This window comes from Actinia tenebrosa, unplaced genomic scaffold (genome assembly GCF_029948245.1).
Source record: "Actinia tenebrosa isolate PJP-AT-01 unplaced genomic scaffold, QUT_ActTen_1.0 PGA_scaffold9__36_contigs__length_13948895, whole genome shotgun sequence".
Lineage (NCBI taxonomy): Eukaryota > Metazoa > Cnidaria > Anthozoa > Actiniaria > Actiniidae > Actinia > Actinia tenebrosa.
This window is the reverse complement of record NW_028292586.1, coordinates 2,924,900-2,952,735: the sequence shown is the minus strand read 5'-3', so window position 1 is coordinate 2,952,735 and position 27,836 is coordinate 2,924,900. Positions and strand designations below refer to the sequence as shown.

The 27,836-nt window shown below is 37.7% G+C and overlaps 4 protein-coding genes across 10 annotated transcripts in view; 3 read left to right on the top strand and 1 right to left on the bottom strand.

Moving 5' to 3' along the window:
• Window positions 1-34: 34 nt before the first annotated feature.
• Window positions 35-2,491, top strand: LOC116304829 (uncharacterized). The gene is made up of 3 exons (XM_089024450.1): window positions 35-301; window positions 451-509; window positions 1,569-2,491. The coding sequence occupies exons 1-3, from the start codon at window positions 79-81 to the stop codon at window positions 2,070-2,072; spliced, it is 786 nt and encodes a 261-aa protein (XP_088880576.1). The 5' UTR covers window positions 35-78; the 3' UTR covers window positions 2,073-2,491.
• Window positions 2,120-25,527, bottom strand: LOC116304828 (TNF receptor-associated factor 2). 7 transcript variants are annotated; one of them, XR_016118757.1, is made up of 12 exons: window positions 25,004-25,258; window positions 20,992-21,044; window positions 18,008-18,204; window positions 15,799-15,850; window positions 15,352-15,456; window positions 14,913-15,077; window positions 14,248-14,319; window positions 13,982-14,074; window positions 12,803-13,102; window positions 6,998-7,144; window positions 3,537-3,720; window positions 2,120-3,205 (listed from the first exon to the last, which is right to left on the bottom strand). XR_016118757.1 is itself a non-coding variant. In XM_089024437.1 (10 exons), exons 3-10 carry the CDS (start codon window positions 18,163-18,165, stop codon window positions 7,130-7,132), a joined length of 960 nt encoding a protein of 319 aa, XP_088880563.1. In that variant the 5' UTR covers window positions 18,166-18,204; window positions 20,992-21,044; window positions 25,004-25,258; the 3' UTR covers window positions 3,803-7,129. The 7 variants fall into 7 exon arrangements, 6 of the variants coding, with proteins under 6 accessions (XP_088880563.1, XP_088880562.1, XP_031570480.1 ...); XM_089024437.1 differs by lacking the exons at window positions 2,120-3,205; window positions 3,537-3,720 and having other exon boundaries at window positions 3,803-7,144; XM_089024436.1 differs by lacking the exons at window positions 2,120-3,205; window positions 3,537-3,720; window positions 6,998-7,144 and adding an exon at window positions 25,439-25,527 and having other exon boundaries at window positions 9,502-13,102; window positions 25,004-25,062.
• Window positions 4,019-6,654, top strand: LOC116304835 (uncharacterized). The gene is made up of 3 exons (XM_031714628.2): window positions 4,019-4,413; window positions 4,576-4,634; window positions 5,731-6,654. The coding sequence occupies exons 1-3, from the start codon at window positions 4,191-4,193 to the stop codon at window positions 6,232-6,234; spliced, it is 786 nt and encodes a 261-aa protein (XP_031570488.2). The 5' UTR covers window positions 4,019-4,190; the 3' UTR covers window positions 6,235-6,654.
• Window positions 21,825-27,836, top strand: part of LOC116304830 (uncharacterized) — a 53,513-nt gene continuing 47,501 nt past the window's right edge. The window contains exons 1-2 of the mRNA XM_089024442.1: window positions 21,825-22,284; window positions 23,134-23,520. The gene's annotated coding sequence lies outside the window, so the exon portion shown is untranslated. The remainder of the gene's footprint in view (window positions 22,285-23,133; window positions 23,521-27,836) is intronic.

The window sequence follows — 27,836 nt, the reverse complement described above, 5'->3', positions numbered from 1 at the left end:
ATCACGAAAACCAAGGATATAAAATGACGCTGGCCACTCCTTGTGCTTTAGTTGGCTTGAATCGATCCTGTTGTGAAAATGTCGCCGAAGTTAGCATTGTTGTTACTGCTTGGTTTGTGTGCTCTCGCCTTGGCTGTCCCTGAAGGAGCAGAGCCACAAGCAGATGCCGTTGCCACACAAGATGCTGGTGCTGAAGAATCACGAGAAGTAGCTCCCGCAGAAGAGGAAAAGGAAGAAGAAGAAACACAAAGCGATGAACGAAACGACGAATCAATTTCGGAAGACGACAACGCCCCTGTTGGTGAGCAATAGCATTATCATCTTTTTCTAGTCATTTCATTACCTCCTTATTTATCAATTAATCAATAATTACTAGATTAATTAATATTTCATAATCATTATCTAATTAGTTAATATTAAATCAATTCCTTTCGTTGATTTTATGAACAGATTTGCAAAACACCGAGGATGTTGCAAAGAAAGGTCAACCTGGACAATCCAAACGAAAGGTTTGTTGCATTATTTATTTTTCATAGGTAGTACGACTTATCTGTTTTGTTTTTAAGTTTTTCAACACACTCAAAGAATTTAGATATTTTCGTTTTTGGCCCTGGTTATCCACATTTAAGTGGCATTTTGGTCATTGTAGATGAGAATCTCAAGAGTGCAATGTTCAAAAATTGCCTCTAACTCGATTAAATATTAGATTTGAGCGGTTTTTTTTTTTTTTTTTTTTTTCACGAAAACAGAAATTATTCTTTGCTAACATGCATAATTGTCGCAAAACCTTCAGCTCCAACATAGTTGTTAACTATGGCTCCGATTCATGCATCAAGAATTCCACGCTACTGCCGTCTAATCGCATGCTCAAGGGGTCAAAAAGTGGAATCATGGTTTCGATTATAAAAATTACTATATTTTAATTGTATTTTTCTTACTAAGAACAATTTACTTCAAATATTCAAGAGCAAGTAGCGTATAAGCTAATTCCAAATCGAATATAACAAAATATAGCAGTGTTTACAACCTATGATCAACTTTTTGACCTCTTGAGCGTTTGCTTAGAGCAGTAGCGCGTAACTCTTGATGTATTAATGAAGGTGGATTTCGTAAGTCGATAAAGAAGTCACGTTTACATAAATTGCTCGTCACGATACGGCATTCTAGACTAAGCCGCCACGGACTAACGCACACTGCTCATAATCAGAAGTTACTAGCTACCATCGCCCAAAACCTATTGTAGATTTAGATCTTACCAAAGGTGGTCAGTGTAGATTTATAGAAGTTTGATTAGAGTAGAATTTATTAAGCCGACACCTATAACACCCAGCTTCCATTTAGAAGCCAGTTGTCAAAGTTAAAGGAACAGTTCTTGCCGTAATTTGTACTTTTAATAAGCAGTTAACCTATATGTAATTTATCGGCCAGTTGTCAAAGTCCCAAAGAGGGTTTTTTGCAGTAATTTATACCTGTCTTAAGCGACCAACCTCTATTTACCGGCCACTTGACAATTAATAGAGGTTCTACTTCAGTTTCATTCTTACTAATTCTTTCAAAATTGATTTTAGGGATATTATGGAGTGTTTTTGCCATTCAAGTGTCAGTGTCCTCGTGGCCCGCGTGGTCCGAGGGGTTTCAGGGGTCTCCGAGGTCCGAGAGGTTTCAGGGGTCTCCGAGGTCAAAGAGGTGCCCGTGGACTACGAGGTCCCCGAGGTCTAAGAGGTGTACAAGGCCCGCGAGGCTTGAGAGGATTAAGGGGCTCCCGTGGTCCGAAGGGTGCGAGAGGCGCAACAGGTCTTCGTGGCCCAAGAGGCTTGAAAGGCCAAAAGGGCGACCGTGGCCAAAGGGGTCCTCCTGGTCCTGGAAGACGACTAGACTGTAGACCAGTATCCGCAAAAGGAAACAGGGCTCAATGTCCAAGTGGTTTCACCGTGACTGGATGTGCATGTGGTCATAGGTGTGGTTCGTGGAACACAGAGAACGGTAATACTAGGTGCTATTGTCATATTGGTTGTATGAACGGCAATAAACCCTTGGACTGGACCCTCGCTGTCTGTTGTAAAGTAGTGTAACGAATTAGCTTCAGTCCCTACTCTACGAATGAATACGGAACATTGACAATAAACGGAACACCGGTGGCAATTTATGAACATTATGAGCCATTCTGAGGTTGATGAAAAAAACTGGGTCGAGTTGGAATTGCAGTGAATCGTGGGAATGTTTTAGGGGACAAAATAGACGCCATCTTGGAAATATGTCCCCTAAGAAAGTCCCACAATTCACTGCAATTCCAACTCGATCCAGGTTTTTCCTCAACCTTGGAATGGCTATTATCTCCATAACTCGCGTCACAACTCACAAATTCTATTACAATAAAAGCATAAACTTGTTAACAAGCTATAAAAGGTAAAATGCAGTATGTAAAATGATTGCAGTGCAAATTTAGTTTTGTAAGAATATAGAATAAGAATAAAGTTTACCGAAGCATTTATACCGTATCCTGTCGTCTCGTGGGTATAGACAAAGAATTCATATGCAAGGGATTGGCGTGTGATCTAATTTCTTGTGACGCATAAATAAATATTTCGTAAAAGCTTTGGTCATGATTTATCGTCAATACACGTCATACAACCCAAAATTTAATTTCCATTGCGGACTTGAAAGAGCTTGATTTCAAAAGCTCTGAATCGATGGATATATTTTTCTAACAACTCGAATATGTATCTTTTATTTATAATGGATTAATCATATCGGCTGCTTGAGGCTATCGAGAGGGGACTGGGAATCAGGAAGAATGGGATGGAGGCGAGAGACTGGGATAAAGTCTTGGAGACACAGCGCCGTCGCATTGCATTTCAACCATGCCGCCTAAATATGCATATTAGGGAGTGTTAAATATATGTATGCATTAAGTCTTAGATCTGAAAAAGGTGCAAGTTTCACGTTTGACATTGCTCATTGAATAGTCACGGTGATTACAAAAAAGTGGAAGCAAGCTGGATGGATGGATGGATGGATGGATGGATGGATGGATGGATGGATGGATGGATGGATGGATGGATGGATGGATGGATGGATGGATGGATGGATGGATGGATAGATGTTTGGATGGATGGATGGATGGATAGAGCAAGTATACTTCCTGTAAACTGAAGCGGTCCTGGTAAGAAAAGATGAAAGCCCATACAAGAGACTGGCGCGGGATCTGAAACAGGAAAGCAATTGCGTTACACTTCCACGACAGGCCATGATAAGTGCTCTTTCATCACCAGTACACAATCTAATATGCAAATCGTGCAGCAATCTTACGTGATTTATAAAAAGGACTATGCTGTTTTATGAATGTCAAGGCATTTTTGGCAACGGATTTGGAGGGTTCAGGCCTCTCCCTACCCCTTGCTCTGCAGTGACGCAAGCAAGAGGAGGTAGAATTTGCCCTCTGGCCCCTCAAGAACTGTAGGGTACATTGGCATATACGTTAATGTATATATAAGATAATGTTTGACCTTGCCTTGTGATGAAGGCAGAGCACTTGCCTGGAGCCATGACTTTCTTCGTGCTCCATAGCAGCCAATGCATCATGCTTTGGTTTGAAATCTGCATGTTATTAGCACCGGTCGCAAGGGTTCAACTGCTGCAAGCACTGACAATGCAACGAGGAGAGACCAAGCAAGCCTAACGAGGGGTTCTATTTTTCAATTTCTTCATTATCTTTGCAACCTAAAAAAAAAAGAAAGAAAAACAACTCCAAAAGCAAAGCGTACACTACACAGCTTGGATCAGTCAGCAAAGAGGCTATCCCTTAAAGTCCAAAATCAACCAGTCTTTATTATCTATTTCGCTAGTTCCTTTGAGTACCCAAATCAATATTCAGCTTCAAACTGTCAGACCAAAGGGAAGGACATCAATTGTAACCTTTTGAAAAATCCATTTAGATTGATATACACATATTTATAGATTTATAAGTTTCGGTTTGAATTCATAGAATGTTTGTTTTCTTTTCTTAAATGACCAGCTCTTTCAGCTCATTCAACTCTTTCCTTCAGCATTTTCAGTTTCAGCTTTTTACCGCAACCCTTATTCGAGTCAGCGAATAGGAACATTTTGAGGCTTAGGTCACGAAAACCAAGCATATAAAACGCTTGCCACTCCTTGTGCTTTAGTTGGCTTGAATCGATCCTGTTGTGAAAATGTCGCTGAAGTTAGCATTGTTGTTACTGCTTGGTTTGTGTGCTCTCGCCTTGGCTGTCCCTGAAGGAGCAGAGCCACAAGCAGATGCCGTTGCCAGACAAGATGCTGGTGCTGGAGAATCACAAGAAGTAGCTCCCGCAGACGAGGAAAAGGAAGAAGAAGAAACACAAAGCGATGAACGAAACGACGGATCAACTTTGGTGGAAAACAACGGCTCTATTGGTGAGCAATAGCATTATCATCTATTTCTTGTCAATTCATTGCCTCCTTATTGATCAATTAATCAATAATTATTCGATTAATTAATATTTTATAATCATTATCTACATTTTCTAATCAGTTACATAATATTTAATAAATACCTTCTGTTGATTTTATGAACAGATTTGCAGAACATCGAGGATGATGTCAAGATATTTCGACCTGGACAATCCATACCCAAGGTTTGTAGCATCATTTGTTTTATTCATACGTTTTACGAGTTTGTAAATCCATCTTAGTTTTAATTTTTGAACACACTCAAGCAAAACCCTTCAACTATATCTTCATCATGTCATGATTGTGAATATGGCGCTAAATTCTTTAAATCTAAAAAATATATATTTCACGCACTAAAAACTTACTTCTACTACCGTTGTAAGGCAATTTGAATTTAATTTTTATTTTGGTCTATGGCTATCCACATTTAAGTGGCATTGGTTGGCATTTGGTCATTGAGAATCAAACAAGTGGAATGTCCAAAATAGCCTCTACACTCGATCAGAAATTTGACGCTGCGTACAGTTTTTCAAACATAATGAAAATATTCACGTCTCTAAAATCGTTTGCAAACAGAAAATTGTCCGTACCAACCTTCCGTACCAATGCATACATCAAGAGTTGCACGCTACTTCTCTAAGCGCATGCTCAAGGAATCAAAAAGTGGAATCATAGTTTCGATTATAAAAATTATTATATTTCAATTTCTTTTTCTTATCAAGCACAATTTACTTCAAATATTCAAGAGCAAGTAGCGTATAAGCTAATTTCAAATCAAATATAACAAAATACAGCAATGTTTACAACCTATGATCCCACTTTTTGACCTCTTGAGCATGCGCTTAGAGCAGTAGCGCGTAACTCTTGATGTATTAATGAAGGTGGATTTCGTAAGTCGATAAAGAAGTCACGTTTACATAAATCGCTCGTCACGATACGACATTCTAGACTAAGCCGCCACGGACTAACGCACCTCTTACTCGTCGTAGTCAGAAGCTACTTACTAGCGAACAACGCCCAAAACCTATTGTCGTTTTGGATCTTTTAAAAGGTCGTCAGTGTAGATTAAAAATTTACTTTTATTAAGCCGACACCTAATAAGTCGGACCAGCCCCTATTTAGCGGCCTGCAGTTGTCAAGAGGGTTTTTTGTAGTAATGTATACCTGTCTTAAGCGACCGACCTCTATTTACCGGCCACTTGACAATTCCTCAAGGGCAGCCGCTCAATAGAGGTTCTACCTCAGTTTCATTCTTACTAATTCTTTCAAAATTGATTTTAGGGATATTATGGAGTGTTTTTGCCATTCAAATGTCAGTGTCCTCGTGGCCCGCGTGGTCCGAGAGGTCCCACGGGTCCCAAAGGTCCGAGAGGTTTAAAGGGTCCCCGAGGTCAAACAGGTGCCCGTGGACTACGAGGTCCCCGAGGTCTAAGAGGTGCACAAGGCCCGCAAGGCTTGAAAGGGTTAAGGGGCACCCCTGGTCCGAAGGGTGCGAGAGGCGCAACAGGTCTTCGTGGCCCAAGAGGCTTGAAAGGCCAAAAGGGCGACCGTGGCCAAAGAGGTCCTCCTGGTCCTGGAAGACGACTAGACTGTAGACCAATATCCGCAAGAGGAAACAGGGCTCAATGTCCAAGTGGTTTCACCGTGACTGGATGTTCATGCGGTCATAGGTGTGGTTCGTGGAACACAGAGAACGGTAATACTAGGTGCTATTGTCATATTGGTTGTATGAACGGCAATAAACCCTTGGACTGGACCCTCGCTGTCTGTTGTAAAGTAGTGTAACGAATTAGCTTCAGTCCCTACTCTACGAATGAATACGGAACATTGACAATAAACGGAACACCGACGGCAATTTATGAACACTATTAGCCACAGCCGAGGTTGATGAAAAAAACTGGGTCGAGTTGGAATTGCAGTGAATTGTGGGAATGTTTTAGGGGACAAAATAAACGCCATCTTGGAAATATGTACCCTAAAACAGTCCCATAATGCACTGCAATTCCAACTCGATCCAGGTTTTTCCTCAACCTTGAAATGGCTATTATCTCCATAACTCGCGTCACAACTCACAAATTCTATTACAACAAAAACATAAACTTGTTAACAAGCTATAAAAGGTAAAATGCAGTATGTAAAATGATTGCAGTGCAAATTTAGTTTTGTAAGAATATAGAATAAGAATAAAGTTTACCGAAGCATTTATACCGTATCCTGTCGTCTCGTGGGTATAGACAAAGAAATCATATGCAAGGGATTGGCGCGTGATCTAATTTCTTGTGACACATAAATAAATATTTCGTAAAGGCTTTGGTCATGATTTATCGTCAATACACGTCATACAACCCAAAACTTAATTTCAATATGTGCATGCGCTAAGTCTCAGATCTGAAAAAGGTACAGGATTTACGTTTGACATTGCTCGTTCCCTTTGAATAGTCACGGTGATTACAAAAAAGTGGAAGCAAGCGTGGTATAAAAATATATTCAGTTATAATGGGCAAATCTACTTACTCATATTAGATATTAAGCATTTAACGTTTCGTACCTTCGTCAGTCAGTTCAATGTCATCAATATTGCTTCCTGTAAACTGAAGCGTTGCTGGTAAAGAAAGACAGTCAGTTCAATGTCATCAATATTGCTTCCTGTAAACTGAAGCGTTGCTGGTAAAGAAAGAAATCAAGTGCACGTGATCTGAAAAAGGAAAGCAATTGAGTTAGATTAATTGACCTAAAACATTATGACGTCACAGCTTGTTTACATGGGCAAGAATGATAGGAATTTAGGCGAAATTTTCTTTCGTTTGGGATATTTAGTACAACATTTATCTGTTATCACCTTTCCCCGTCTAATTAACCATTTTTTATTGGTTAATACGTTAATACGTGATACGTGGTTTAAAATTAAAATGGGTAAGCACTACGCCCAAGCTAAGAGGTCTACAGACCTTATTCGTTCGTGGTGCAATGTTTTCTCATTTCAGGCCACGTGTCATTCCCTATAGTATCGTTTCTTTGTTTAACAGTTGCGCATGAGAAGACACACGAAAATGGATGCAACTCAAACAAAGAATCCTATTAAGCTAAGTCCATTGACCACGTTAAATAAAGCTTATTATTATATTATTATTATTATATCATTATATTATTATTATTATTATTATTATCATTATCATTATCATTATCATCATCATCATTCTCTAGGACCGACACATGGTCTGTAATGGGAAACATTTGCACCACAACAAATAACTATATAATGCTCACTCGTTTCCGGATTCCTCTCTTCAAGGAAGGTGTCAAAACGATCAGATTGTTTCAGTTTGTCGGTACTGGGGAGTACCGCGTTGCTCATCAAGTCAGATTTGAGTCAGAGCTAAACGACAAGGGTGAAAAACGTCTGCGCATGTTCGTAGTTCGTTTGCAAATTAGTTGATCACAATCAGTGGTTTACAGAAAGTCTTGATACGCATGTGACATCGAAGCAGCTCAATTTAGAGGACAAAACAAAAGAATTTCAATCTCCTAAGAATTGGAAACCTATTGTTATGTCCTTCAAATTGAGCTGCATTCCGACGTGCTGCAAGTGGTCTACTCGACTTTCAAGCTTGTTAAGGCACGGTCCACACGTATCGGGAATTTTTTGTATCCGAAATTTTTTTTTTATGGATACGGGTTGCTTCTGCACGTGTCCGCAAATATTTGTGTCCGTATCCGCAAATTTTACGAAAACGGATACGTGTTATGAGAGAGAAAGTTAATGTTTTTACAGACTAAGCTAGACATCAGTTTTTCTAATTACTATTTCTTATCGTATGAAAACAAGATAAAGAACGATCAATTATTTATTGAAAATATCGATATAAGATTTCAGTAAGGCTACCATCACGCAAGTTTAGATAATGGTATGCTTTGAATTTACAAGTAAACCACTTAGCTCCTCCCATTAGCATGTACACCTCTGGTTACACCCTAAACACTCTTTACCACTTTGCTTAGTTATTTTACCACTATTCTTTTAAATCTTATGATATAAATATCCCTCGTAGAACTTTCTATACATTTACCATATATTCATGAATTATCTTTGGTTTAAGTTATGGTTAGTTCTATGATTTTCACTCGTATTATTCTTAATAAGATATCACACTTAGGAAATTACTATTTCCATTAGCCAATCAAGGCACAGCGATGATATCATATTGATTGTAGAATGACACCTGTCATGAAGTTGTTATAAATAGAGCTCATGTAATTAGTTTTAGTCAGAAGAGTAGAGATAGAGTATAGAAGAAGAGATAGTAGAATAAAGATCCCGTAGCTCGTACCGAGAGCGGTCCATCCCATAACATACGTGTGGACGGTGAAAACGATTCGAATACGCTGCGTGTGGACGCAAACATTTTCGTATCCGCAAAACATAATTTGCGGATACAAAAATTTCCGGATACGTGTGGACGGGGCCTAAATCTCAGAGTTAGTGCTTGAAACGTAAGGCTAATTCTTTAATACGGTATCTTGGTCTCACAAAAGTATACTCACGAAATGTTTCGTATATTCGGAGAAAAAAAAGGAACATTTATTTTGAATATTCTTAGAAAAAGTGCAGTCTCGTACCCAGAGCCTGCGTTTCTTCTGGCCTGCGGCGAAGAACGGTTGCTCTGGCATAATCCATTCTTTTAAGCCAAGATTTCTTGGACTCAGTTCCGGTATAACAGCGCATGCGTTCAAAGACTTTCCAGATTTTTCCTTGTTCCAGATTTCTAATTTTTATTTTGAATGGAAGTAAACACAGAACTTTTTTTAAAGCAAGATTTTCGTTGATTATATTTCACTTCCGGACCATTGCGCATGCACCAAAAAAAGGGATTATGCCAGAGCCCTCGTTCTTCGCCGCAGCCCAGAAGAAACGCAGGCTCTGGGGACGAGATTGAGATAAAGTGATGGCATGCATGCGCAGACGTTAGTGTCACCATTGTTTAAACACATTTTACGTCATTTGGGAACATTCCGAACGACCAATCAATTATCTGCTCAACATCAAGAGATGAATATCTTATAATCCTTTTATTCAGCTAAATAAAACCAACTACTAGTAGTGAATAATAACATCATAATTATAAGCCGTAATAGCATGGTTCTGAGGGATATTAGTGATTTGAAAAATGTCCCGAAAAAATTTGAAAGCCGATGTAACGCTGCCGGGAATCCCGACGTTGTAAGCGAGGGCCTTTTTTTAAACTCATCCGTGGCAGAGGGAAACATTTAGTTACCAAGATCCCTAAAGAACCAAGATCCCGAAAGAACCATGCTATTAGCTTATTAAAACTACTTAATGCAAATATAATATTAAATATCGATAAAGAAACATTTAGTTACCAAGATCCCTAAAGAACCAAGATCCCGAAAGAACCATGCTATTAGCTTATTAAAACTACTTAATGCAAATATAATATTAAATATCGATAAAGCTATAAGTGACATTTTTATTAACCTATCGCTTGAAGTATTTTTCATATTCAGAAATAGCGAGACAAAAATTCACTCCATAATATCTAATGATCAATCATACTGCAGACATTAAACAAAACAATGGAAACAAAATCTTTTTAACTAATACTAAAACTACTCCAAGATTAAAAGTCGAAACGAAAATTGAAAGATGATGAACTAGTAACAGTATCACTTTAGTCTAATAATCTCTTTTCATTTTCAAAAAATACCGCTGTGTTGTACTACATACTCATCTGCAAAGGTTTTCAAGAGCAAATCATTTGCAAAAGTTAACTGTATCCTCAGGCTACCCCATATATTCTCTGTTGGGATCCCTGTGTTATATTTTATGGCAGAGAAGAAATAGGAACAAGAGATGAAGAGAGCATTTTTGTCCTCGCCACAGGAAGCCCAAGGAGGAGGTTATGCAGGATTCACGCGCGCAGGTTTTATATTTCTTCAATATATAAAGCTGTCTACAGACTGAAGTTGGATGGCAAAAGATCTGATTCTAAACGTTTCTTGCGACAAAATCTACGAGAAACATCTTAAAAATTAAAAATTGATAGTTAATAATTAGAATTTTAAAGATTTTTTGCCATCCATTCCTCGAGGGATCGGAACTCATTCGAAATTGAGTTGTTCAAAAACAATGCCTAGATAATAATACTAATATAGTATTTATTTAGATAAGATATTCAATATACTATAATCCTAATTTTGAATTATAATGTTCAGATATGTAAGACGTCAGATACACCTACTTGCAAGAAGGTTGTCATACAAGAATAGAACATTAGTAATTTAGTGAGTAAGGATTCCATTAAAAGACAAACGAAAAAGTTCAGCTTCAGTGATCTTCTTTTGTTTTTTTCACTGCGATTCCAAGTCACACGCGACCAAGTGAGACCAAAATCACAAACGAAAATTTGAGTTTTGGTGGACGTCAATCAAAAGGGTTTCTTAAACATGCCTAAGGATTCCGACTCCGAATTTCAAACGTTTGACTGCAAACTGTCAGTATTGACTTATCCTATCTTGAAGAAACTCAAATCATAGCCATAGCGATAGCTTTGCAATCAAGCGTTAAGATTCGGAGCCGGAATCCTGTGACATTTTTGAGAAAATATATCCAGAGTGAGAAATTCACAGCGACAAGAAGCATGAGATAAAGACAAAGGTTTTTGCACATTTGCACGTGTTCACGTGAGTATTCACATCAGTCCTGGTGTAGAAACCAATAGAAACGATAGAAACCCTTTTGATTGACGTCCACCCAAATTCCATTTTTCGTTTTTGATGAAGGTCTAGTTGGTCGCGTGTGACTGGGAATCGCAGTAATATAATCCCTATCCCACTAAATAACTAATGTTCTATTTTCTAACGTTCTTGCAAGTAGGTGTATGTAAAACGAAAAAAAAGAGTAAAGGTCAACACAAGTTTTCCTACGTTACTTCTCCCTGCAATAGCACATTCGCATTATGGCTAATTGTAGTTCTGGGATTTTGATTCATAAACGTCATTAACAACTACCAAAATCCTTTGCGGACTTTGCGAAGCACTTTGGTAATGGTATTAGAATGTCTTTATCATGCAAATGGCTTATTTCAATTCAAACATCAAAAACCACGGGCATCCATATATCCATTTCAGTCCCCCGTAATTCTTATGCCATCGACGACGTTAATCAGACGTACAATTTGCAACAATTTTTTCAGTTTGCAACGTGTCGATTGACTGCGATTCTGTTAGCTTATTCCTAAGCAAACCTCTCATAATATACGTCAATTATAAAACTGTAAAAGCTTTAGAGCTGAGATATTACATGAGGTCTACCTAGGTATCCACAACCGTAAAATCCAAAAATGCAAAATCCAAACATTTGGATGGAATTTGCCGAGAAGGGGTTTGTTCGCCTGGGTAGTCAAAGTGAGACACCTCGTGTGAACAAACTTCACTAAGAAATCAATGCGAGACAACTGGACCAAAACCAGTTTTATAACACTCTCTTGAAAACGAAATATTAAGACAAGTGCTTCAGCAAGCGTATTAAGCAATTGCTTTAGTGCCGTAAACCAAGTCGAAAAAATCAACAGCTGAAAGCCAGAGCAACAGCAAATATCTGTAACAGTCGCCTTCAGGAATGTCATTTCCAGTCCGGTCGGTCGACGATGATTTTTACGAACATAGTATCGTCTCTTATATAAGCATGTCTTTGTAGTTCGCTGTGGGGGCAAAAGAGAGGGCACCCCGAAGCGATGTTCATCTCTCCTCTTGGTCTCTGAAAAGAGCTGCTGCTTGGGTCGGGCCTGAAGGCGTCGATCACGTGTTCCTCGTTGTCTTGGTCCAATAGCATCATCGTAACCTTCTGCCTGAACGGCCATTGGAGGAGCGCATCGTACTCGCCACGCATGACCACAAAAAACAATGAAATATGCGATCCTTTGCCCATGCCATCCCCATTCAAGTATATTCGCGCGCACATCTTGTATCCATGGGGATCGGTGTAGAACGCAGGACTGTAGAATGAGATTTGGCGTCCACTTACAGCATCAGCGCGTTTCCTAGCGACTTGAGTGATCTTGAACAACATGATTCCATCGTAGCTACAACCAAAACTATCTTTGAACTTTTCCTCGAGGTCGGCGATTGCGAGGTTACGGAGCCCAGCAAGCTGTTCTTGCTCTGCTAGGCGATTTTCTAGTTTTCTAACGTTTTCTTCTGCTCTTTCTACCTTTTGGTTCGCTTTTGCTAATTCTTGTCTTAATTCTGCTATAGTAGCATGCGCTTCGTTTAATAACAGGTCATGACTGGCGCTTTTCGCATCGCTATTATCTAAACGTCGCACTAAATCACTTACTCCAGCTCCGTTGCCATAAGGTGAAGGCGATAGTGAGGCATAGCTTAAGGCGTTTGTTTTGCCCTCCAGTTGCTGTATTCTACTTTCCAGCTCTTGCTTGTAGGTGGTAATTTCAGTGAACAATTGATCTTGCATTTCTCTTAATCCTGGGATCAATTTACCATTTTTGCTTCCGCTTCTCATCCCGGGGAGTAAGCCATCTAGATATGATGATAAAGCAAGTACCTTTGATAAGAGCAGATTCAGGTGTTTGTCGGTGTTTTTCTCCATGTGAGCTTTTCTCTCCTGACGTTTCATGGGCTGAAAAAATGAGATAATTATGGTAACCTTTCAAACAAAGAGATATTAAAATGGAATAAATCTGTTACTTTTGCGTCGTTATACAAGCGAGTATATTATCGGTACTCAACCTCTGGGCTGGTGTACGGCACGTCAGGGTATGGCTAACTCACAGATCGAACCCTGAAACAACCTCTGGGCTGATCAAAGTCAGGGCATGGCTAACTCACAGATAGAACCCTGAAACAACCTCTGGGCTGATCTAAGTCAGGGCATGGCTAACTCACAGATAGAACCCTGAAACAACCTCTGGGCTGATCAAAGTCAGGGCACGGCTAACTCACAGATCGAATCCTGAAACAACCTCTGGGCTGATCTAATTCAGGGCAAGGCTAACTCACAGATAGAACCCTGAAACAACCTCTGGGCTGATCTAAGTCAGGGCATGGCTAACTCACAGATCGAACCCTGAAACAACCTCTGGGCTGATCTAATTCAGGGCAAGGCTAACTCACAGATCGAACCCTGAAACAACCTCTGGGCTGATCTAAGTCAGGGCATGGCTAACTCACAGATCGAACCCTGAAACAACCTCTGGGCTGATCTAATTCAGGGCAAGGCCAACTCACAGATCGAACCCTGAAACAACCTCTGGGCTGATCTAAGTCAGGGCATGGCTAACTCCAAGATTGAACCCTGAAACAACTTCTGGGCTTATCATGTCTAGACTCATATAGAGTGCTCGCACTAAACCCGTGAAACAAATACTAATTTTTAGTACTAAATAGTGATAATAAAACAATAGGAAACAAAGGACTCTGCATGAATTATTACTAGTTTGTACTAAATATTATTCACGGGTTTAGTGCATGCACTCTATCGATCTTTGATTCTAAATACCTTGTCTATTTTACATCCAGCAGCCACAAAGGGGCATGATGCCTCAAGAACTTCACAGACGTCGGGATTGCTTGTGTCACGATGCTTTTTAAGCTGAGAAAAGAAAAGAAAAATAAGATAGGAAACATATGATAAAAGCTGCTCAGAACCTGAGGGAAAACAGAAATGGAGAGGAGAGGAGAGGAGAGGAGAGAAGAGAGAGAACCACCCCCCCCCCCACCCCACCCAAACAAGTCAATTAAAAATTGCCTTCGTTGTATACGCACCTCAGATTGAAGAAATTCTTTGCCGCACGAGGGACAGATTGTTGGAATAGCCGGACATGCTTTTTCGTGCTCCTACAACGACAAAAGTAAAGGTTTTTGTCTTTAAATCTTGATCATGAAAATAACTGTTGCCAAGCCTATATTATTTCTAACTTATCGAAATTTTAATATTTTGATAGTTTTTTCTACGTGATATAATATATTCTTTCCAACTCTTTCACATTGTGCTTCAACCTTTCAATTTTCAAATATCTTGTGAATGAAATTCTTTGTTCGATTCCCATCCACATATTGTGTCTTCGGAATCGCCGTAAACAAAGAAATGATGCTCAAGGGAATGACACGTGGTTGGACATTGGAAATCAAGGGTGGCGTAGCAGTAGTGCACTCGCCTCTCCCCTCTGGGTGGGGTCCGCTGGATTCGATTCCCAGAAAAGGTATCACATGTGAGTAGAGTTTGTTAGGTTTCTCCCTTGTTTCGATCTGTTGTTTTGCAATGCCCTGACTTAGATCAGCCCAGAGGTTGTTTCAGGGTTCGATCTGAGAGTTAGCCGTGCCCTGACTTAGATCAGCCCAGAGGTTGTTTCAGGGCATCGATAAAATTTGAAGGTTCTAAACGTTTCGCCCGTTGTAAAAGCACAAACATACAAGAAGTCGAAATTCACCTTGGCGAAGGCTGCCACGTATGGTTGTCCGCAATACGAACAAGCAAGTTCTCTGTACAAGCATTCATCCTGAAGGTGGGCAGCTAGATTGCTTCTCGGAATTTTTTTGTCGCATTTGGGATTGATACAGCTGATTGGTGCAAACTCACAAGTTTTCTGATGCTCCTTTGGAAATTTAATAAGTGGGTATCAGTCACATGTAATGGATGTATGTCACATGCTTTTCTTTATATTGCATGCTACTAACATTTAACATTTATCATTAGCTTTAGCTTTAAGGGAGGGAGGAAGGAAGGAAGGAAGGAAGGAAGGAAGGAAGGAAGGAAGGAAGGAAGGAAGGAAGGAAAAAAGGAAGGAAGGAAAAAAGGAAGGAAGGAAGAAAGAAAGAAAGGAAGAATGAGTAATGAGGAATGAAATATTCGCAAACATTTCCACCAACCCCACGATGTCGTAATTCTCCTTTCCACTTGCAGCCAAAGATACAGTAGATGCAAAACAAGATTAAATTTTGTATTTCACGATCGCAGAACTTGTCCCTGAAAACCTGCAGTAACAAAAAGACAATAAACAATAATTGGATTAGAATATGCATGATAACGTCAATTAACAAGACTGAATCCGTGCATTCAACTTATTCAGTATCAGTCAATTCATACACAGATGCGTCAGTCAGTCAACTAAACAGACAGACAGACATACAGACAGTCAGTCCTGATAGGCAGACAGACAGACAGACGGCCAGACAAGGCAGTCAGTTTTTCAATGGTCCGTCGAAGTAGCCTTGAACTCGTGCTTTTCGTCCGCTGTGTATAGATCTCGCCAAGATTTTTCACTTAGCCACCTGACTAGAATGGCATAATTTCATTTAATATGTCATCTACCGCACCTTGCCTCGCGTCAGACCTTTGTTACAGATTTCACAACTTGCTTGTCCTTTGCTGCAGGATAAAGAATAAAACCTATTGTTTATAATCTATAGGTTTGGGGAAGGGTACAGACCTATTTCTTACCTGGAATTTCAAGGAAAGACAATAGGAAAATGGGGGACACGTATATATGTATGTATATCGGTGAATTGTCAAAGTTTTAGGGATTCATCCCGGTATATGTATATATATATATATAGCGTTTTGTGCAAAGATTCAGCGTTTTGCAAAAACTCATCACTTAATCCATATATGAACTCTGTTTTACGAATTCCAAAATCTTTAATACAGCGATTTTCAAGCAAAAGTCAACCAATTAATTAATATTAGTGCTCACACTGTACACTATGATTATCTGATTTTAACAAAAACATTGGATTGATCCTTTATTAAAATGATTTTTTTTGAGTTGAAAATGATCCATTATGCACCCGATATATAGATATATAGATATTCATTTTATTTGCAGAATTTTTGCAAAGCGCTATATATATATATATTTCCTTTGATGAGAGGGGTTTTCCCCGTCGTTTTTGACATTTCTAGGAAATTAAGGAAGACCTTCGGTTAACCAATCAAGCATAGCCACGATAAAGTTCCTGTCTTATGACCGCGTAGTCTCCTACGCGACACTAGGGACTTTAAGATTTGCAAAATCTACGACGGCGACGTCAACCGGAAGTGTAAATAATTTATCTTTGGGGTTCTGTTCATTGGAGATTTCATTCAAAACATTGTCAGTTAAGTCAACTCATCCACAGGAAGACAGATTTTGAAGGCGCGAAACCCCAAAGTGAAGGTATTTACACTTCCGGTTGACGTCACCGTCGTAGATTTGCGTTCAGGGACTAAAATAGCTGTGACTCGTCTTCACTTTCGCTTCCGCTTCGGTTTACAGATATTGACAAATCAAACAACGCCTTCGAGTTTCTGTTTCAGCCTAAGACAGGTTACTCGTTTTGAGCCTGCGTTCCTTTTGGTAATTACCACTCAGGTTAATTATTGGCTTACATTTTAACCAATCAAACGGAAGTACCTAAATGTTACAATCGATTAAGTCAGGTTGGTTGTATTTGTTATTCTATCCAAAGCGCTTTCAAATCCTAATCAAATCCAGCATCAATTTTATCGAAAACTGAAACTCATGGCAGTCTTTAGAATGTGACCATTGGAATTGTCTTCACGCCGTCCATGTCGTAGGGTAACGTAATATACATTCATATTTTCATATGAAATCTCTTGTTATAGACTTTCGCAAAGTCCGCCGCCCGCTTTTTGTTTTTTTTTACCTCTCGCGACTTCGTCGCTCGCTCGCTGCGCTCGCAAGATTCTCGCTTCGCTCGAATTAAAAAACGCAGGGAAAACAAGAGAGGTCGACTTGGGGCAAGTCTACTCTTGTTACTTTTAAAAACATTGCGTTGTTCCTACCCTACGCCGGACATGGCTGGTCGAGAAAACAAACTCTTTTGGAACTCTAGATTCAAGAAAGAAAACGAGTACAAAAAATAACCGCGTAGTGTAGTTCGTCCTCGACATGTGCATCAGTGCACACTGCACAAAGCAAAGATAAGTTTAACAAAAACATTTTACGCAACTGTCACGCTTGGACGAAGGTCAGGTAGCAGGTGGCAACTCCGCGAGTTTGAATACAACTATTTCAAAAAAGGTTGATAAAGTTTTGGTTGCACTATGCATGTTGCATGTTGAAATAGCTGAATACATCCTGAATAGAAATAACATAAATGATAAAAAGGTAAATTATACACCATCCCCATAATACTTTGCGTCTTTGGGGGGTAACCAGAGGGTAAAAACCCACTTATTTTGCTGAAGGCTGATCAGACAATGTTGACAATACCTTGTTTGGTATCCAAAAATAAAATGAAGAAGTAAAAAACAGAAAAGGATAGAAGCTTGAAGACGTTTAAGGTAAATTTTAAACATTTTTTCGTAAGTCAATACATTTTCTGTAAGACCAAAACTCTTGATGATCTGTACATGCAAAAATAACTTGGAATAAACTGATAATCAGTATTGTACAGATAAAAGCAGGTATAGTTTAAATTCAATGAAGAAACATTTCAATTTGGAACAGTTTTTTGATTGGTTACCCCCCACAGACGCAAGGCATTATGGGGATGTGAAATTAGAGAATAGGCTTGTACTTACATAAATTCACTCTCCAGGCAATCCGCACAATACCGATGTCCACATGGTGTTTGTAGGGCGTTCCTTACAATGTTCTTACACTTGCTACACAGTACTTCTGGGTTAACAGTTTCCCGGTCCTGTGGTGCGATTTCGTAGCCCGCAATTGGTGTATTCATTAGAAAGCTTCCAATAAAGTTTTAGTTATGTGAACGCAACTGCAAGCAAAAATGAAACTTTCACCATTAACCTTCTAACTAGAGTACAAACACTAAAAGTGTGCAACACTTTGCACTAATTAGTAGTAAATAGTGCTAATTAAACAATAGAAAACAATAGGATTAGCATTAATTTAGCAGCATTTAGTGGTATTTATGTTGCACACTCATAGTGTGCAAACAATATAACCGTGAAACTTTAGCAATACTAAATAGCACAATATTTGATATTATAGCTGAAATCAGGATTCATTGAATTAGAGTGACCACAGTAAATCCGTGAAACTTTAGCAATACTAAATAGCACAATTTCATGCAAATTCCATTGTTTTCTATTGTTTAACTAGCACTATTTTGTACTATTTAGTAATTAGTGTTTCACGGATTTACTGTGATCACTCTACTTGAAATATTGTTGTATTCTTACAGACTTTTCACCGGACCCCTCGTTCACCAGCAAATCTTTGTGAAAGTCGAAAGTTTAATTTTCAATTTAAATTTCAAGAAGAGTCAAACACCTTAAAATAGAAAAAATGTCATGTTTTAATAAGATAAATAATTTTCGAAATCATAAATTGTAGTTTCGAAAGGCCTGCCGACACAATGACCGGCAAGAAAATAAGGTAATAGACCCCTTTCTTGATTAATGACTCATTTGAAGTTGTGCATTCTTTACTTTACCGTTGGTATTTGTGAATAATTAAACACTGATGCGAGGTATTACAGTGAGGACACTTGAACCGTGAACACTTCGTGTTTTCTATCGCGTTATTATTTCCTGATCTTTGCACTGTGTCAGACCTTCTAAGAATGAAGCATCGAGTTCAAATACACCGAGTGATCAAAATAAATCTGATTTTCAATCTATTGGATCAATAGATGATGATTTACAGTACGCATCTTTAAAAAGTAAGAAAAAATTCGATGTACGGTGTTCATAGTTCGAGTGCATCAACTGTATAAAGGAAACACTGATCTTCTACCTCAAGTTGAGAGTTTTCTGGCGTTACATCATGATTGCACTGGCTTAGATTTATTTAGCCTATTCCGTCCACCGTATGCAACTTGGAAAAATAAACTTTAACTATAAGGTTAGCTTCTTAAATTTGAAGGGATTTTATCACGAGTCAACAATGAGTGACATACTTCCCGTTACATCTCTACAACCTCTCTAACACCTCTCTACAACCGAACTTAAACCACATTAAATATCATACAGGTTTATACGGAACTCATTCCTTAACAAACGAATGATATTTTTCATGTGTAGATTAGCAGACACTAGATGAACTTATTTTTAAAACTAAAGGAAAAACTAGACTTCTAGCTTTACAGACGTCGATCTCAACTAGCATGAACATCTGCATCAGAGCTTGAATTATTAACTTTCAAAACTTCAAACAAAATGAACTACATAAACTTCATTCTACCATAGTTCCCCTCTATTTACTATAATTCAACATAGAAAACAAATCCGAATTTAAGATAAATTTCCTACGGAACTCATTCCTTAACAAACGAATGATATTTTTCATGTGTAGATTAGCAGACACTAGATGAACTTATTTTTAAAACTAAAGGAAAAACTAGACTTCTAGCTTTACAGACGTCGATCTCAACTAGCATGAACATCTGCATCAGAGCTTGAATTATTAACTTTCAAAACTTCAAACAAAATGAACTACATAAACTTCATTCTACCATAGTTCCCCTCTATTTACTATAATTCAACATAGAAAACAAATCCGAATTTAAGATAAATTTCCTATGGAAATGGTTTTACCAAAACTGACTTACCCGCTTTTGACGTTGAACGATAAATTTAAATTTTTTTGAAAATGCCGCGCAACGGTTTACCAGATGTCACGCGATGTCACGCAATGTAAATGACAAAAATTTATGTACTCAGACTCCTTGACTCACATGTAGCCCAAGCTTATTTCTTACTGGTGGAGGAAAAATCTTAGAACGGGCTAAATTCAAAATTAACCACACAGAGCGAAAGAAATGCTATTTCTCAATGATCGGGTAAAATTTCGAGGCTTCATTTCACGTTTCAATGATTTTATTGAAACTTTTGAAGAATCCCCATACATTTCCTTATAACATGACACCACAGAAACCAAGTTTGGGCTACCTGTGCTTGACTCAGACCCTACTCATTTCACTATCTCTGTTTTATGTACAGTCTTGGTGTCCAAGACAATGGCGGCCAACAAATCAATGGCTGAAAATCATGTTTATGTTGGAAAGACAATTGTAATAATTATCTAAATAATGTTACTTATCATCTACTAAGTTAAACGTTTTTTACTCGGAATATGACGGAAACTGAATGACGTTTTTGTATGACTTTCTTGCATTGTTATAAACTTTTCCTACCTTTTTGGCTGTCATAATACCCTCAACAAAATTACTCGATTCTGATTGGACAAGAGGAGTACAATTAAATCCCAAATTGTACTCTGTAGAGTCCCAATTAAATTCATCAATTTCGTTTAGTATATTATAGCCAAAAAATCGCAAAAAGTTCTCGTACAATTTGGAATTTATAGATACTCGTGATGTTTTGAAAGTTTTCAAATTGTACTCGCCTAAAGGATCGTCCAATTTCGAAAACTTTCAAAACATCACTTGTACCTATAAATTCCAAATTGTACTCGAGATCGTGCGATTTCCTATATTTATTTCGTATCTGATCTGATCAACACTGATGCCGGTGAGCCATGAGCGTAGACGCGCGTTAATAAATTTAGTAACTTATCCCAGCCAGTATATTTCACCTACCTTAGCCCTGATCTTTAAAATGTTAATAAGGGTTGCAGTGTTTTTAGTAGAACCTATAAAAATATAAATTTAATATAAAACATCCAAAAAGACACGGTAAATTATTAATAAAAAGAACTTACGATAGATGTGTGTGTTGAGCTCGAGTGCAAGCAAAAAATAGGTAAAGAACTATTATCGATCTTATATATCCTTCTCCTTTGATCTCAGTAATACGTTAATATTTGTTCGCCAGATAGTAAAAATTCATGGAGAAGCTCAATTTCGAAGACAACACAATGTCGGGATTCTTTTTTCTCTTTTAGTCTTATATTAAGAAAATTGCTTAGTCAGTATGAGGCTGCAATGCCGCGGTGAAGATGAAGTTCAAATAGTTGGTGTTAAAAAGCTATTTGAAATATTGAAATGTTCTAGCTAGCTCGGCATTTTTATAGTATTTCTAATCTAGTTGGCATTTTATTAGTCATCGCGGCACGTACACGTGAAAAATGGATCAAGCTTGGTAAGCTTTTTCCTGCTTTTTCCTGTCATAAAGCACGCGGGGGTTGGCAGAACAAGAGAGAAGTGTTAGGAGAAGCACGACGCGTAGCGGAGTGCTTCTGGACACTTCTCGAGTGTTCTGCCAATAGTTCCCAAGTGCTTTATGATTGCACACCGCACAGCAAGCAAGTTTTTTGTTTCTTTTATAAAATACAAATTACAATAATAGATAGGAATGACGCAACGTGCTCTCATAAAGCACGCGCTTCAAACCAATCAGAACGCGACATTAATAACATTAATATTCTTTGCTTGCAATCACGTGACAATTTGACTGAAATGTGGGTAAAGTGAACGATCAAGTTGTCCCAAAAAACGCTCTTTCAGAGTACGCCAAGGGAGCACATTAAAATTTTGTTTGTGTAAGGAAAGGTATTGTTCTTGGTTGATCTTGATTACGTGCGATAAAATCGAAGATAAACCAACACAATCAAAATTTTAACGTGCTCCCTTGAGTACGCTAGTAATCTTGACTGCATATCCAAGTCAAGATATATCAACAAAATATCTATCTGTGATGGAATTGATCCATATTCTATGAAAACAAAGGACTTTTCTAAGGATTTCGCCGCCTTTCCCGACCTTCAGTTCCCAGACATTTCCAACTATCTTGTAGTCCAAACATCGTTTTATACCAAATCTCAGATGAAAGCCTTCAAAAGCCTTGAAGCTTATAACTTCTTCGTGTGTGGATGGGTTAGTGATGTTGGTGTTAAGATCCTCAAAGACAATAATCACCTTATTTTTGCAAGGGTACGTATCCAAGAATATAAGCTGAGACAGTCGTTTTTACATCTGTGTGTGTGGCGTAAGTAATGTCTTCCATGTGTAAATAAACAAATTGTTAAACCTCTAGCTACAGCAAAATGCTCTTTTTGGAACTGCTTCGGTCTACGGCCTCGTGGTTTCATCAGTTACTCAATGTTTGGAATCCCCGATGAAACACTCGTCTAAAACAATTTCTTATACATAATATTTAGAAATAATTATGTTGAGGATATTTTTTGTTCTTTGTCTTTTCATAGAACTAAGAAGTAAAATGGATGAAAACTTATTTCAAATAGTAGAAGCCGGCAAACATTTTGACACTACTTTAATGTGAGGTCGGTTGTGATTGGCTGCTGCAAGCACCAAAGTCGGGGGAATCCCCTAATTCGAATTCTCCATGATGTAATGCCAAAATTAGAATTAGAATTCAAAAATTCATTTTTTTATTTTTACTTTAAACCATCTTAAAAATCATCAAAATCAATATATTTTCGAAATGAATTTTTAGTGATATTTCTAGTGATATGAAACGACAGCATTTATCCTACAAAATGGAAAATTATAATCCATTTCATCATCAATAATTCATCAGTTAGATCCTAACCAAAACAAAAACATAACAAGGATCGTATGTAAAAGTCTTATCGTTTCTTCTGGCTTTTTTCTCGTTATTCCAGGAATTTCGATCCAATGAAAGAACCACGTATACTTCAAGCCAATTCGTAAAAAAGGGAAATATTGTTAAACAATATTTGGAAAATTGGGAAACTTCATTTTGAATAAAAAACCCTATAAAATTTGTGTTTTAGATTCAAATTATGATTCTCATTTTAGAAAGATCTCATGGACCTCGAATTACAGAGAAGATGTCGCTTTGTCAAACAGATGGTGCATTTTTAAATATATCACACTTGATTGCGAGGCTGCAACGGTATAGGATTATTAAATCTCACGTAGTAGCTAGGAGCCGTGTAAGTTAGTAGTTAAATACCAGTAGTTAAGCCAAGTGTTCTATGCCAACTTCAAGCATAAGTACAGAAATATTCACTGGCAAATGCTGCGATAGAAATCTTAAGTCTAACTTTGAATTCTTCTTGATATATATACTGACTTATAAGACTAAAACCAGAATAACTAGCTCCATGAATTCAAGATTATCCGTTCAGGTCAGTAGCTGTTATTTGGAGTAGCTATGTAGCTGAAATCAAACAAGATTATCAGGTATGGCCAACTTCTATAGTTAACATGTTTTATTGGGTCAGAGCATAGAGGACGAACCAGTAATGCTCGTTCTACTGAAGACTAATGACGTTTATTCTGAACCAGTTTTGTAATTTCGGCCAAAAAATTCATCTCAGCCGAAATAATAGGAGCCATAATTGACTATCCAAATTATTGCAAGTGCTGGCGATTCATGCTAAGACCATGTCAAGGTTAAAAAAATTTCTCCTTGAGCTGTAAGTGAACCGTGTGTTTTTTAGCCGCCTATGAAAATATTGCATCAATCGACATTTTTGGTAGGTGAGTGTGGAAAAAAAACGCTTATAAAAGCAAAATTAACGTCCTTTATTTATCAATACCAAAAATTCGCAGACTGTATGTCATAGAGGGATTTTTTATTCATCTATTTTGCTGTGTGATTCATTCTTTGCACTATTTGCCTTCCTTCACATTCAAAGACTCGCAAGATTGTCTAAGACACGTCATAGGACCGCATAGGATTGTGGCTAAAAAATATTAAAAAGACATATAAAAGGCCTACCTTGCATCTTTTGCCCCTTATTTCATTCGTTCTACACTCCAGTATTTCTTTCAACGCATTAAAACGTCGCCAAAAACTTTAATTGGTTGCGAAAGTAAAATATTTTCTCGATTTTATAGATATGATATATTTTTATTTTCTAGAATATGCTAAAGTGCGATACTCATTTTTATTACGTGGTTTCTACGCAAATACGTTCATTTGTTAACCGAAATCAGTTTGTTGTTTGAACAGGAAAGTCCTTTTTTATAAAATCCTACGCGAATGGTTACTGACTAAGCTTGATAGCTCCCTGCACACACTGATCACTAACCACGTTTTCTAAAAGGAAGAAAAAGCTTAGAAACTCAGTTTATGCCAAACCTTAGGCTTCTTCCCACGAAAGAGTCAATAAAGCGATATTTCCCAATACATAGATATTAAAAGTCGTTTGAAAGTAGTAGTTATGTAAAGAAAGTTTATATTCTGCCTGCCTACTCTTAAAAGCTTCTTACATTTTCGCCAAATTCCGATTTTAAAGGCATAAACAGTCCACTGCAAATTATATAGTTGTATTGATAAAATAAGTGAGGAATAAATGCTTGTGATGATGATGATGATGATGATGATGATAATAATAATAATGGTAGAGGTGGCAGTGGTAGTGGTAGTGTCATTGGTAGTGGCAGTGGCATTGGTAGTTGTAGCGGTAGTGGTGAAGTAGTAGTGGTATAGTGGTAGTGGTAGTGGTAGTGGTGTAGTAGTAGTAGTGGTATGGTGGAAGCTGTAGTAGAAAATGTAGTGGTAGTGGTATAGTGGTGTAGTGGTAGTGGTATAGTGGTGTAGTGGTAGTGCTAGTGCTAGTGGTAGTGGTAGTACTCTGAGCGGTAGCAATTGTTTGTTCAATAGTTTTTTTTCCACCTAAGTGTGGCTTCACTTATAAAAAATAGTTATAATACTTACTATTGATTCTCAGTTCTGAAAAACTTAGGTCCTTCGATTCTTTTTGATTCTCAGTTTGTCTAGAACAAAAATACGCAACATTTATATGAAACTGGTAAATTGGTTAAGAGGAAGTGATATTTTAAAATTAGTTATCGCGGGGGATCGAATTATTAGGACTTCCTGTGTAATAAAAGGGCCCCCAAAATAATTTTCTCCTTGTCTTTCCTTGATAATTTCACTGTTGAAATGCAGTAAAAAAGAACCCAACTTAAAACTAAACAAAATTGGTAATTTTAGCCTACCATATTTACATGAAAGCAGCATTTATTTATTTATGAGGGCTCTTTTATTCAGGTTTATCGCAAGAGATTTCGAGAATTTAATGAAAGGCAGGGCAGATAAGAAGGCTAAAGAAAAAGCCATGGCATGCAATAGTAAGCGTCATGCACTAGCCTTGTAGTAAAAGACCAAATTTGGTACAATCGTCCTGCCCAAGTGCACTTCGATCGTCACACATCTTATCGTACAGTGTTCTAGTAAAATAATGACGCTCACTATTTGCGTCTGCGTTTTTAAACTGTTCAGCCTACGGGGGAATCCCCTGATTGGCAACGATGACGTAATTGCAATATACATACAGTCAACTCTCGCCTTGTGGCAACCCCGATATTACGGACACCTTGCTATTTCGGACAGGAGAAAAATCCCCGACAAAAATACTGACAAAGAAATGACCGTAAATAATTTTCGCTATTGCGGACGCTCGCTATTACGAACATGAAGTGACGGTCCCGAAGGTGTCCGCTGTAACGAGAGTTGACTGTATCATAGTTTTGAAAAGAAATTCGACAGAACAAGGTCAGCATTGTATTCAATCAATTTACAAGACTGACTAAATATATCAGTTTTTTATAAAGATATTTCGTTCAAAGTTGTTAATCAAACTTACATCAAAATTTTCGATTTAATTTTATTGTCATTGAGCGTTTTCAGCATATGTCACAAAGTGATCTTATTTACCTTACGTACAACTGATATATCTATCGTGAAATCGCTTACTCGTTCTAAAAATGTAATAATAGTCCTTATAAAATAGAAGAATCATAAACTTTAGAAAGCCAGAATGAATGATTAAGACAATAGCACGAAAAAGAGATGACTGTAGAAATGCATGAAATCTTGATACGTGCCACTAAAAAGCATACTTCTGGTGCTGAATCATTGTTGATTATGAACTTTACGTCGGTCAGGGTGACAATTCTTAGTAAATGCGTCATCTCAATTTTTCTCCTTCTTCATTGGCTTATGAAATCAATCCCACTAAGCTGTTATTTTCCCATCACGTTCGCAGTAGTTGACTTCACTAAATTTAGAGGACCACAAGTTTGTTTGTGTATTTACACTATTAAGTGTACATCCTCTTTAAATAAAGTCTGTATTATTATTATTATTATTATTATCATTATCATTATCATTATCATTATCATTATTATTATTATTATTATTATTATTATTATTATTAAGAAGGAAAAATATGAAAAACTTATTAGTGATTTAAATAGTGATTATAGCCATGTAAAGTTTGTTAATCTTTCAATAAGTTCCCTCGGAGTATTTTCTAGTGATTGTGCAACATTTATTGAAATGTTAGAAAATGTAGGTTTCGACAAAAACCAACGTAAATATCTAATAAGGAAAACTATGAACATTGCTATTCGAACAACCTATCATATATTTTGCTGTAGAAACAAAATCTGGGATAACCCTGACTTGATGAAGTTTTAACTTTGGCACTACAACTAAATGCGAAAAAATGTCTGATGAATGATTAATGTTTTTAGTATCTTTCATGTACTTATGTGTAAAAGATTCAAGTAGCTAATCGTAAATTGCCTACACATAGCGAGATTTACGATGGAATTAGGAAAACATAATAAAGTTTACATTATTATTATCATTAACATCATTTCGTATCTTCCTGATGCGGAGTGATTCATCAGCTGAATCGCAAGTTTTCAATGGCGGAATTTTCATTTTTGCTGAATATATGGAAGAAATAGTGAGAAGAAAACAAACTATGACACGAATTGAGAGAAATGATCCAGCCGATCTAAAGAAAATACTCGAGCGATTCTTTGCCGAAGTAAAGCAGAAACTAAAGCAGAAACGAAAAAGACTATGAGCAAGACCATTAAACACGATGTGGTAAGTGCTTACACAATATTTTGGTCTACAAGATCCCAAGCTGAGCCGCAAAGTTTTCTGAACACGTTCAACAACTGCATACTCCTATTCACCACCCGTCCCCCCTCCCCCTGGACTGCCGGCTCGCTCATAGTGCCTCCTGTACGTAGAATCTAGCTACAAGTACGTGTGTTGATTGTTTTACACAAACTAAGGTAGAGCAAGGTTGTCTAGGTCGTTTTTAGTCGGTGTGGTTATCTGTACGTATTCCTTACTCGGCCACTGTCCTTACTGAGGTCTCTACCTTCCAGTACAACCAGAACCACCAACCTTAGCCTTGTTCACTACTAAGTACAAGACTGAATGGATTGCGCAAAAAGGAGCTAAACGACTGGTCCTTATATAGCAATGTAATATGATTTCAGATGATATTTCCATCACGTATCTGGACAAGTTTAACCTTGGTAGTTTAAATATTTAGTCCAATTCCAAAGAGATTTATTAAACAGGAACAAAAATAGATAATTTAAGTGGACAAACTTCGATTTCAAAAATTATGTTACATGACAGGTGTTACACTAGTAAGCAATGCCTTGAAATCGTTGTCGTAACCGTTGCTTTATATAAAAAAGTGCAACTGGTGCAGTACAAAACTAGTTGTATAGTA

Excerpts from the sequence above, each read along its gene's own strand:
- LOC116304835 (XM_031714628.2), top strand. The coding sequence starts at position 4,191 with ATGTCGCTGAAGTTAGCATTGTTGTTACTGCTTGGTTTGTGTGCTCTC. Across the intron at positions 4,414-4,575 it reads GGAAAACAACGGCTCTATTG|ATTTGCAGAACATCGAGGAT; the intron begins GTGAGCAATAGC and ends TTTTATGAACAG. Across the intron at positions 4,635-5,730 it reads CTGGACAATCCATACCCAAG|GGATATTATGGAGTGTTTTT; the intron begins GTTTGTAGCATC and ends AATTGATTTTAG.
- LOC116304828 (XM_089024436.1), bottom strand. The coding sequence starts at position 18,165 with ATGAATACACCAATTGCGGGCTACGAAATCGCACCACAGGACCGGGAA. Across the intron at positions 14,320-14,912 it reads ACGTGGCAGCCTTCGCCAAG|GAGCACGAAAAAGCATGTCC; the intron begins GTGAATTTCGAC and ends TTGTCGTTGTAG. Across the intron at positions 13,103-13,981 it reads CTGGATGTAAAATAGACAAG|CCCATGAAACGTCAGGAGAG; the intron begins GTATTTAGAATC and ends TCATTTTTTCAG.
- LOC116304829 (XM_089024450.1), top strand. The coding sequence starts at position 79 with ATGTCGCCGAAGTTAGCATTGTTGTTACTGCTTGGTTTGTGTGCTCTC. Across the intron at positions 302-450 it reads AGACGACAACGCCCCTGTTG|ATTTGCAAAACACCGAGGAT; the intron begins GTGAGCAATAGC and ends TTTTATGAACAG. Across the intron at positions 510-1,568 it reads CTGGACAATCCAAACGAAAG|GGATATTATGGAGTGTTTTT; the intron begins GTTTGTTGCATT and ends AATTGATTTTAG.